This window comes from Plecotus auritus, assembly GCF_963455305.1.
Source record: "Plecotus auritus genome assembly, chromosome: 3".
Taxonomy (NCBI): Eukaryota; Metazoa; Chordata; class Mammalia; order Chiroptera; family Vespertilionidae; genus Plecotus; species Plecotus auritus.
In genome coordinates, this window is record NC_137772.1 from 171,622,397 (window position 1) to 171,635,159 (window position 12,763).

Below are 12,763 nucleotides of genomic sequence, written 5' to 3' on the forward strand. Positions count from 1 at the left end.
CGCGAGCAGCCTGCCCCAGGCCTAAGAGCAGCAGCCTCACATGCCCTGCCCCTGTCCAAGGGGCAGCAGCTGTGTGAGCAGCCCACTCCCCCATCTGAGGAGCAGCAGCCCCGCAAACAGCTCGCCCCAGGCCTAAGAGCAGCAGCCTCATGTGGTAGGGAAGGTAGGGGAGGGTGGGGGTAAGTGGGAGAGATCAACCAAAGGACTTGTATGCATGCATATAAGCCTAACCAATGAACACAGACACCAGGGGGGTGAGGGCATGAGTGGGGGGGATAGGGGGGATAATGGGACAATAAGGACACATATGTAACAACTTAATCAATAAAGAAAATAAAAAAATAAAATAATGAAAATAAAATAATAAATTAAAAAATATATTAAATGGACAATTTCAGAAATAAACAATCCATATGATTTAAATTGCTCATCTTCTGAGCACTGTGATGGAATCTCATGCCATCCATCTCTGTCCCATCTGGACCTGAATTATCCCTCTGTCCACACTGTATGTGCTACCTGCTCATTATCACCAAGTAGCCATCTAACTTACCAGATCAACTATTGTGGTATTGCAGTGCTTATGCTCAAGTAACTTATTTTATTTACAAACTAGAGGCCCGATGCACGAAATTCGTGCAAAGGGCTCAGCCCTAGCAGTCCCGGCTGCCTTGGCTGGCCCTTGCAGCCTCGGCCGGTCCTCGCAGCTCCTTGCAGCCTCACCCAGCCCTTGCAGTCCTGGCTTCATCTAGAAGGTCATCTGGAAGGACGGCCGGAAGGTCTTTGGGCTGTTCAGTCTAATTAGCATATTAGCTCTTTATTATATAGGATAGCTCCAAAGCATAAAAGTAGTGATGCTGGCAATTTGAATATCCCAAAGAGAAGCTGTGAAGTCCTTCTTTTAAGTGAAAAGTTATGTATGCATAGGAAAAACACCATAGCATGTATAGGGCTCAGTACTATCTGAGGTTTCAGGCATCTACTGAGGGTGTTGGAACATATCCCCTCTATATATGGGGGACTACTGTACATCTTATTAGTGATTCTGAAGATGTTTCTACTTCTTCAATTCTTATTATTCCCAAACTCCCACTGATACCTTCATTTCCAATTTGCTATTTCCATTATTTTAATTAGCCTGAAATGTCTTATTTGAGTTAACTTATTTTAATACGTCTTTCCTGTTGCTGTTTTCTAATTTTTACTTGACTCTTAGATTTATCATATTAACTTTCATTAATTTGTCTTAGAGAGAAAAACTAGTAATGTTACTACACAATGTATCATCTATATAATTTATGTACTTTTAAATTTCATTATTTCTTTTTTTACAGAGCACTGACAAAAAGACTAGGTCAGAAATGAAGGCAAGTTCAATTACTTGGAAATATATTTTATAGGTTCACAATGAGGAAAAAACATGATGTTTGAGCTTGGTTTGAAAGAAGAGGAAGGAGTTCAGTTAAGGTGAGTTGCAGTATTAAATGCCTTTGAGAAGATTACTACGAGTAAATTATAGGCACAAAGCAATGAAATAAGTTAGAAGCTGTTAACTATTTAGAAGACTTTCTTCTTTCATTTTACTCTGATTCATCCAAACGTCTATTTCGTTGAGAGAAATATTATCCTTTTTACGAAGTTATTGAAAGCTTGTTTCACTTGCTTATTCCTCAGGGTGTAAATGAAGGGGTTCAACAAAGGTGCAACAGAAGTAGTGAGCACAGAAACACCTTTATTTATGGCCACCTCATCCTTTGCTGAGGGCTTGATATAGATGAAGATGCAGCTGCCATAGGTGATGGAGACCACAATCATATGGGATGAGCAAGTAGAAAAGGCCTTTTTTCTTTGTTGGACAGAGGGGAATCTCAAAATTGTCCTAATGATATATGTGTAGGACAGAACCACACACAGGAGGGTGATAATGAGTGCAAATACAGCCACAAGGATAACCATTTGTTCGATTACCCATGTATCTGAGCATGATATCTTTAGGAGGGGACCTGCATCACAGCTAAAATGATCAATGGCATTGGAGTCACAGAATTCAAGCTGGAGGCCCAAGCTAAGTGGTGGGAGAATGATCATCAAGCCAGACAGCCAACAGCAGAGGACTAATAAGGTACATACCCTATTGTTCATGATGGTCATGTAATGAAGTGGTTTACAGATAGCAACATAGCGGTCATAGGACATGGCTGCCAGGAGAAAAAATTCTGTTGCTCCAAAGAAAATAACAAAAAATATTTGGCTTGCACAAGCATTATAGCTAATGGTATGATCCCCAGTTGATATACTGTACAAGAATCTAGGAATGCAGACAGTGGTAAATGAGACTTCTAAGAAGGAAAAATTTCTGAGGAAAAAGTACATAGGAGTTTTAAGATGGGAGTCCAGCAGTGTGAGGGTGATAATAGTCAGGTTCCCTGTTACACTGAATATGTAGGTGAGAAATAGAAAGATAAAAAGCAAAATTTGTAATTGCGGGTCATTTGTTAGTCCCAGCAGGATAAAAGTTGTTACTGGTGTGTGGTTTCTCATCACTGAGTTTTGAAATCTACCCAATCAGCATGTAAAAATAAGAGATTTTTATGACAACTTAGGTATTCAAATTCTGTAGCAAAAGACTATCTTTAAAAACCAAGCAAAGCAGTCTACATTTATTTTCTCCTTTCTCATCGTAATCAATATTGCCACTATTCCAATAAACTTCCAGAATATTACTTGTATGAGCAGTAGATTATTCCTTCAGGATTCCTGTTTTTTTAATTAAATAATCCAACTTTTTCTCAGATCATTATTTACTCTTCAAAATTTATAAATGTAGTTTATTATAATTCATTATATGAATTGGATTTACTAATAAGTTAGGAAAAATGATGATATTGCTTAAGCCTTCTTTATCCAAGACAAACCTTAGACATAGGACATATCCAGATGATGAAGAACATAAATTCTCTTCAATTGTTCCAATCAAAGGATTGTTTTAAGAGTAAGCTGCATTTCTCCTGGAAAACAAACAAATAACAATGACAACAAAATATAATAATGGATCTTGAGATTTTTCTTTGTCAATTTATTCTTCTTCACTTTTATTCTTTCTTCTTAACCCTAAGATGGTTTAATGGATAATTATATTATCTATAGTGTTAGAAAATGTTGTGCTCAAGATGTTTACAAAGGAGTATCTTCATATGTATTCATGTTATTTTTCAGTTAATTGACTCTGGTATCTTTTCTCTCAAAACCCCAAAGCTAACATTACATTTAATATCACTAACCACAGGATAGTCTTCCAGGCGGTGCCTTTTGCATTATGTTTTTAATTTCTTTAAAAAGAGAGCAGTAGTAGTTCTACCTTTTCCTCTTACCTCTACTTAGTTTAGGCTTTAAGCCTCTGCAACCTGACTTTCACTTCCATCCCCTCCCTACCGATTTTCTAACACCTACAGGAACTGCATTACTATTAAGCCCAAAGCTAGACTCTGTATTATAAACCTCATTTAAGTTATACAAAAATATTCATTTTAGCCAGGCACCAGGGAAGAGGGGTTAGGTGACAGTGGAGAAATTAAAAATCAGAATAATATTGGTATGATAATCAAGTGTTTCATATGCATATTAATATTTGAGATCCATCCAGACAGTTAAGGAAGTTGTTGCCCAAACTTCACATCACCACATACACTGAGTGGCCAGGTTATTATGATCTCTGAACGCATAATAATCTGGCCACTCAGTGTATATGCTATGTAATAAAAGGCTAATATGCAAATTGTCCCCTCGACCAGCAGGCAGGCTGGCCAACCTCCCATGTCCCCTCCCACTGGCCATACACACACACACACACACACACACACACACACACACACACACTGAGTGGCCAGATTATTATGCATTCAGAGATCATAATAATCTGGCCACTCAGTATATATCCACAACTCCCTCCCAATCGGTGCTGTTCATTATATCATTGTAACCACTTAAGTTCTATATTTACATTATAATTTCAGATACACATGAAGGACGGGTAGAATACTAACTGGCTTCTTTTCCCTGTATTATGAGTCTTATTTTGTTGATATTATTTTTGAGCATTATGTATATTTTTTAGCAAGAGGAAGAGACTCTATTTCTAATTGCTTCTGGTCATTAACCATCATTAATTATTTACAATGATAACTATGAAAATATGTCCTATCTGAATACATAGTCTTTAGGATTCCTGTTATTTTTTTCCTTCACTGAATAAAATGGGATCTCCCCAGGAGACATAATTAGTTTGTTATATGAATGCTTTTTCACTCAATTGCTTTAAAATATATCCTACAAATAATGGCCCTCTGAGTCTGGAAAATTGATTCCTTTGTTTCTATGGACATGTGTCTTATAAAATCCCATGAGACACATATAGCAAAGCCAATCTTGCTTTGAAGGCACAAACACAGGAAAATGGACACTAATGCAGGGGAATCTCTGAAAAAAGCCCGACTCTAATAAGGGAAATGGTACAGAGTTGACACCACTAAGATGGAAACAGTAACAAAGTTACAAGCCAACATTATATAATGACAGTCTGTCACATATACTTACCTCTTGTCTTAAACCTTCCAGGTTTCTCAAGAAATAGATTAATAACGAAAACAGATTCCTTAGATGATCCTTCTACTCCCAAAGGAGTGACCTCTTTTTGAGCCTTCCATCAATTGCTTATACAAGGGAATCTGAGATTTTTTCATACCCCATCACCCTCTTTCTCTATTTATATGCAAGTTGTGAAGATTAAACCTCATTTAAATTAGCATTGGGAGGGCCTGTAGGTGAAGATCACACCCTACCTACCAGTCATTGTCTTACCTTCAACAAGATGTTTTTCTATTTTACTCCTCTAACAGGAAGAAGGAAGAAGGAAGATCTTCGCCTCAATAGACAATCACTCAGCCAAGGAAGGACTGTTAAAAATCAGCCAATGAAAAGCCACTAGATGTTAAACTGCCATGGACTTTTTGTTTACAAAAGCCCCTCTGAATTCCCATTTTTCTCTATAAAAGAACCTCCTCTCTTTTTTTTCTTTGGATGAGCACAAGGATGGCCATTAGATCAGATGCCCCAAATAGTAATTTTTTGTGGTCTAGATATTTAAATTTATTGAAATAAAATATCATATATAATAAAAATATTAAGGGTGTTATTACTGGTTACAGTTTTCAGTATATTAACAAGAAATCCAACATTTTAATCCAAGAATGACACCAACTTTGTGTCACAGCAACAAACATGAAATTAAATGTTGAATACCAAATTGTGATTCCTTGTTGTTCCCAAATAAATCCGTTTTTTTTCTGGTGAAATATGTCTGTGTATTTGTTTAAGGCCAACAAAGTGAAATTGTGTGCTAAAAATTTACTATGCTTTACTTATTCTTTGCTTTTTCCTTAAATTTGATTTATCTTGGAAATATTTTTCTCCCAATTACTCTAGGACCATAGAAAGGGCACTAAGTAGAACAAACTATGAAGTAACTAAACATTGACAGCCTTGCTCTCATCTCCTTTTCCATACTTCCTCCTTTGAATACACAACAGGCAAAAATGGTCTTAGTGAAATAATCTTTTCAATTTTGGAAAAATGTGTTTTATTCTTGGAAATTGTAGAGAGAGCAGTTATCTGAGAGTTTAATAAAAAAGAACCAGAATAGTATGTGAATGTGTGTGATCATGCTTCCATAACCCTAATTGGTCATGCTTCTTATACCAATACAGTTTTATTACACCTCTGCAGGGTACTTCTTAAGCAACACCCTCTTAGGCTCTCAAATGATTGCCAGGTGTATTTAAAATCACTTTTTTTCTCCCTATTTTCCTCTTTTCCCAGCCTTTGGCAAACAGTATTCTTCTTTCTATTTCTAGTAATTTGTTTTAGGTACTTCAAAAAATAGAATCATATAGTTAACACACACACACACACACACACACACACACACACACACACACAAAGAGAGAGAGAGAGAGAGAGAGAGAGAGAGAGAGAGAGAGAGAGAGAGAGAGAGAGAGAGACTATTTTCAATCTTGCTGCTATCTTGTGCAATGAAAAGTGTTTCTCAGTCATTGAATTACTCTGGTGAATAATTTAGATATTAAAGGAACATATCTGTTGAACGAATAAATGCGAAGGAAGGATGGAATTGCATCTGCTTAAGTTTTTAATAATAAAAAGATATTAACAAGTTAGAAAGTGTTCAAACTTGCCCTGGCTGGGTGGCTCAGTTGGTTAGAGTGTAGTCCTGATACACAATGGTTGCAGATTTCATCCTGGGTCAGGGCACACACAAGAATCAACCAATGAATGCATAAATAAGTGGAACAACAAATTGATGTTTCTTTCTCGCTCTCTGAAATCCATCAATAACATTTGTTTAAAAAAGAAATTGTTCACATCCTAAAGGTTTGGCTCAGTGGATAGAGTGTTGGCCTGGGGACTGAGGCATCCCGGTTCGATTTCAGTGAAGGGCACATGCCTGGATTGCAGGCTCAATTCGCAGCCGATCAATAATTCTGTTGCATCATTGATGTTTCTATCTCCCTCTCCCTTCCTCTCTGAAATCATTAAAAAATATATATCTTATTTGAAAAAAAAGAGAAATTGTTCACATTTTAAGCAATGTAATATTCTTTTGGGTATAAATTCCAGGGATTTGGAAAGTATATTTCTGTATGTTCTTGATATTGCACTACATGGGTGGCTACTTATGAATAAAAAATATAACCCTGGCTTTGCCCTTAGTCTTAGAAAGGACTGTTGTATAATTATAACATTTCTACTACAATTTTCCATATTAAAAGTTGATATAAGCTTAATTAACCATGTTACAGAAAGATATGCCAACAAATACTTTTTTTTCTTATCACTCAAAAGGGAAAGTAACTCACATATCTACCTTATGACACTTATCCTTTTGATAATTTTTCATGGTTTCTGCCAGCAGCTCCTCATTGTTTTTAACTGTGCCCTGTTAAGGGAGACATGTCTCTATGCTGGTCTAACAGGCTTATCAACCTACCCTTACTCTCCAGGGATCTTCTGGAGCCTCTCCAGTTCTTCAAATTTCTCATTTCATATCATATTAAGACTCTCATTAGTTATTCTTTCTTATTGCAAATGCTGGAAACATTTTCCTTTGTTCTCTGTCACAAAGGGAAAAAAACCTAAGGTAAGGGAGGAGAATAAAAGAACTTCCTCTGGGTTTTGGAAAACCTATGATGGCTTTAAGCAGGAAGTTGGCTTTCCTACTCCCCAAATAATTATATTTATGTTTTTCTGCTCAGTCTTCTGGAGGTGCACTGGGATCAACTGAGTGAATAAAATAAAGAATCATTGGAGACCTAGGTTCTAATAAATCTTTTGCATCATAAACTTTGGCAAAGCAACTAAAATAGCAGCATCAAGAATGCTGTCCTTTGAGACACTAAGATAGAACAATAGCATTAGACAGAGGCCAGGTGCTCATCCTAGTAATAAAAAAAAAGCACAAGCCTGATATAAGTATAAGCAATTTTAATAGCTGAAATATTTTGGTTTACCTAATTTCCTATGATATAATTGCTTGTAAAGTCTTTATTTAATATGAAAATACACATCAAGACAAATTCCTATGTATTTAATGATATTGTAGATTAAACATATATTTTTTTAATCATAGAAGCATTTATCTGCTTTTGAAAAACTGGAGAAATATGACATATATATTCTTTATTCTGCCTACAGATGATACTTTTTAAGACCATTGTTACATGGATGACTCAGAAACAGTTCACTCATTTAAAAACCACTGATCTAATGATTTTGGCTTTGAAATATCTGCTCCTGAAATTTTAAAATATTTTTATATTTTAAAAGGAACCCATCTGAGAATATTTTAAAGATAGAACATTACCTTTAGCTTAGAAACCTCCTCTTTGTCCATCTCTAATTACATTCCTCTTTATCCTTAATTGATGAATTCATGGGGCCTTTCGTTTTTGTTTTTACTCTTCATCCTGCTCAGATATTTGGGGAAGTGGGGAAACTTAGCAAAAATAAACCAACATTTTTGGATGCTCATATTTCTGTGACCCATGTATCATTCTTAACACGGTGGCCAATCAGTTTAAAATATGTAAGGCAAAACAGGTAGAAGACTAGTGAAGAAACAACTCTAACTTCACCTTTACATTTCTATATAATTTCAACATTGGCATAAACCCAGGATATGTTTTAATAAAGCTATTCTTTACCAATAAAAAATTAAGCATAGTTCATTTGATAGTGAATACATTCAATGCTAAAAAATATAACTTCTTTGACAAAGTATCTTATTGTTGAACATATTATAAGTGAAAACTAGGATATTTAAAAAACTTTTTGTGACATTGTGTAGCCAATGTCACCCCAATAAAAATGAAAAAAAACTGATGCTAGAAATGTGTTAGTTTATATCAAATGGTTACCTATTGCTTAAAGTGAACATTTCCTAATTAGATATCAGGTGCTTAAAATTATATATATGCACACAAACACATATACTAGTACATATGAAGACAACTTCTTTAAAATGAAAAGATCCACATTGTAATTTTTATAAAATTATATTTGTTTCTAAAATAATACTTGTCTGGTGATGAAGTCTCTAATAATTCAATTATTAATTAAACCTCTGTTTTTTAAGTACCCCATTTGGTGCAAGGGCTGATGCTGTAACCACTGACTCACAGTCGCCAGGGCTCATTGTAGTTTTAATTTGTAATTCTCCAATGATTAGTGATGTTGAGCATCTTTTCACATGTCTATTTGCCATCTGTATGTCCTCTATGGAGTAGTGTCTATTCAGCTATTTTGCCCATTCTTTTAATTGGATTGTTTATTTTCTTGGTGTTGAGGTGTATAAGATTTTTATAAATTTTGGAAAATTAATTCTTTATCACATGTATCATTGGCTAGTGCTTTCTTCCAGTCAGTGGTTTGCCTTTTCATTTTGTTGATGGTTTCCTTTACTGTGAAAAAGCTTTTAGTTTAATGTAGTCCCATTTGTTTATTTTTTGTTGTTGTTGTTTCTCTTGCTCAAGGAGATGTATATCAGAAAAAATATTGGTATGAGAAATGTCTGAGATTTTGCTGCCTATGTTTTCTTCTAGAATATTTATGGTTTTGACTTACATTTAAGAAACCAATCACAAAAGAACAGATATTGTATAATTTCACTTAGATGAAGTACCTAGACTAGTCAACATCATAGAAATAGAAAGTAGAATAGTGGTTGTTTGGTCTGAGGGGAGGAGATTTGCTGTACAGCATGGTGCCTTCAGTTGTCAATACTGCATTGTGCACTTAAAAAAATTTCTTAAGAGGGTAGATCCCATGGTACGTGCTCTTCTTTCGATTAAGGAAAGGGGCCCCCTTTCACCAAGCCATTGTGGCTCAGTGGTTGAGCATTGACCCAGGCACCAAGAGGTCACCAGTTCGATTCTTGGTCAGGGCACATGCCTGGGTTGCAGGCGCGATCCCCAGTCGGAGGCATGCAGGAGGCAGACAATAGATGTTCCCATCTCTCTCTCCTTTCTTCTCTCTCTCTCAAAAAAAAAAAAAAATCAATAAAAGCATATTTAAAAAATAAGTAAATAAAAGGGGCCCTTTCACGTTCTCTTCTGGGAAGCTCTACAAACAGCTTCACTAGAAGGAAGAGGGAGGAAGCACATTTGGAACCCAGGTTGTAGACTCCTAAGCAGCCCCAGACACTATCTGGGCAACCTTGAGGTATAAGCAGCAATTGGCAGGAGATGTCAGAAGCCTAAAGATTTTCAGCAAAGGTAATTTCTGACAGGATGCCTACAGGGAGGTGAAGCCATATAAGGGAACAGAGAATAGGCTGACATCCAATATAAAAGCCAGTGATTAGTTTAGGATAATGTTTGGCAATCAGAAACCATTTTATGGTGATGGGGAGAGGAATCCTATTTTTTCAACTCCAGGGAACATACAGACCATGAATCTTTTTGCTGTGTTTGACATTATATGTGCTCCCATACATTGCTCCTAGTTTTTTAGCAAGCATGATTTGTTTGTAATTCATATGTTATTGTAGGAGCCATGCAGGAAAGGAATAAATAGGTAGGCAGTGTGATGTATAAAAAGGTAATGGAATTGGAATGTAGATCTAAATTTGCCCTGATTCTTTTGAAACTTGTGAACACAAATAGCAGCATGGTGTTTGTCAGAAGGGAGAGGTTGGGAGGAAAAGGGGGTCCTAATATATGGTGACAGGAGAAGATTTGACTTTGGGTGGTGGGCACACAGTGTGATATGCAGATCTTGTAACATAGAAACCCACACCCAAAACCTATATGATCATGTTGACCAATGTCACCCCAATACAATTATTCTTTTAAAAGTTATGTCTGCCCTGATTCACCTGCAAGAGTTCCTTTCCCATTCCTGAGTTTCACTTTCTTGATCGTATAAGTGAGAAACTGGGATTATATCAGGGATACAAATTAATCGCATCTCACAAGCCAGCTCTTGTATTGGTACTGTATTGAGAAGGCATATCTCCTTTATATGCTATCCCTGCATGAGAAAATACCTATAATTCCCTCTGGATGAAAAATTCTGTTATTCTAAACATTTTGTTTCCTTGATGCTTGAGACTAGAAATATTTTATTAATTCCTACTGGTCATTTTATTTTTTTTTCATTTTTTATCTTTTTATTGATTTTTAGAGAGAGAGTGGGAGAGAGGGAGAAACATTGATTCATTGTTCTACTTATTTATGCATTCATTGGTTGATTCTTGCATGTGCCCTGAGTGGGGATTGAACCCACAACCTGGGCATATCTGGACAACTCTGTTACCAACTGAGCTACTCGCCCAGGGCTCTTCCTGATCATTTACCCTACACCAATCTTCGACAAAAATATAGGAATATAGACTCTGTCTTTTGGCGTCAAAAATTTATAAGACATGTATAAAGTGCAGAACCTAGTCATTCAATTTATGAAGGTTTTCAGTTAATTCCACTGTGTGTTCTGGTATGTGAACTCTGGTAAACATTACTAAACTGCAGTTTGTAGAATCACCCTCCCCCCACACACATAGTTTAAATAAATGGTTTATGTATCTAAAAAATATATATCTAATACAATAAAATCTTGGGAAAGTTTTGCCAGCACAGCTCTGAGAACTTTGTTTATTTTTAGTATGTTCTTCTATGGTTAAAATATGCATTTAGATTATCTGTTGTCTTAAGAGTGTTTTCTAAGTAATACTAACTAAGTAATATTTCTAAGTGATACTAACATCCTAAAAAGTTAAAAATAAGAATGTCTTTATATTATTGCACATAGTACCATAATTACATTACTACCATATAATTATACATTTTTACCATTTGCTCAGCATTTGAAATATTATAACTTTATAATATTTATGTTTCACATTTTTATAATATTATAATTGCAAACATTTTTATTTTTAGTAATTAGTTTTACATTAGTTTGACTATTTTCTTTATTTTTATTAATTTCCCTATTATGTTTATTTTCTTTGAATTTTCACATGTTGGATTTTTACTTTCCAGTTACTAGGGTTCTGAATCTCACTTTTAATTTCAATATTCTCAGTCCTACTTATTAAATAGAGTGAGCTACATAGGGTGATTGTTTGAAAACAGCAAAGGGAAATGATCTTTGAACTCCCCTTATCTGAGTACCAATAAAATGTGTTCTCTGCTCCTTATATGAATATTAAATAGGTGTGTGAATATTTGTCATTGATTTTCAATGACTGAGTTTTTATGATTTCCCACTTCTTTCTATTTTCTTGTAATTTGATATATTAAAGAAGAGTCACTGCATGTAGTGTAAAAACAGCCATATCTAATAACCCTGTTTATAGCACTCACAAGAGATCAGCCTTCCCAACAGTGGCAGCCTACTACTGTATAATCCAGTTTACTATTTAATAGGAGGTGTGTAACCCAAAAAGACATAGATAAATATTTTCGGTGGATAGAGTTGGTGGGGAAGTAACCTCACAGCTCCAAATAACCCATTTTCATATTAGGAGACAATTATTTATCAGCTATTTTTCCCTATATAGATTCTGAATAGTAGACTCAATAGAATAAGGAAATAAGAATAGGGCGGACACCAAGCCCATTATAGACATGATCATAAAGCATAGTTTTCTAAGTCCTCATTCCATCGCTAACTCTGCTTTGTTGTGCATTTTATTTCCGGTCATTTATTTTGATGTAGGACTTAAATAGTTTATCTAGAACTTAGTATTTATCTTTTGAAAGTAACATCAATACTTAAAGTTATACCTCACAATCACTTCATGTTGTACATGTGTGAAATACTGAGAATGGCTATATAGACTTGGGAAAATTACAGAAAAGAAAAAAGGTGAAGAATACAGAAAAATAATTTGAATATAGAAAAATAAAATAGAAAAAAGCCATAAAATGACTTTCAAGTCTTTGACCATGAAATATAATTTGAATTCTACACCTATTTTCTTAAAGTATTTCAGTTTTTTTCCCCATAGCATTTGCCACCACTAGGTAATTTACTTTACTAGGTAATTTACTTTTCTATTATGTTGACTGTTTAATGTATGTTCCCTCACAATGGCTGAAACTTGTGCATGCTTTATTCCCTGTGTATGCCTACCACCTAGAACAATGGTCTGTATTTATGTTGTGGTTTATTTGTGTTTCAGCTACAGATT

At 35.3% G+C, this 12,763-nt stretch overlaps 1 protein-coding gene across 1 annotated transcript; it reads right to left on the minus strand.

Moving 5' to 3' along the window:
• Positions 1 to 1,602: 1,602 nt before the first annotated feature.
• On the minus strand, positions 1,603 to 2,618 carry LOC308245271 (olfactory receptor 6C2; the record flags this gene model as incomplete). Its single annotated transcript, XM_080662230.1, has 1 exon — positions 1,603 to 2,618. The coding sequence occupies exon 1, from the start codon at positions 2,539 to 2,541 to the stop codon at positions 1,603 to 1,605; it is 939 nt and encodes a 312-aa protein (XP_080518356.1). The 5' UTR covers positions 2,542 to 2,618.
• Positions 2,619 to 12,763: the final 10,145 nt, after the last annotated feature.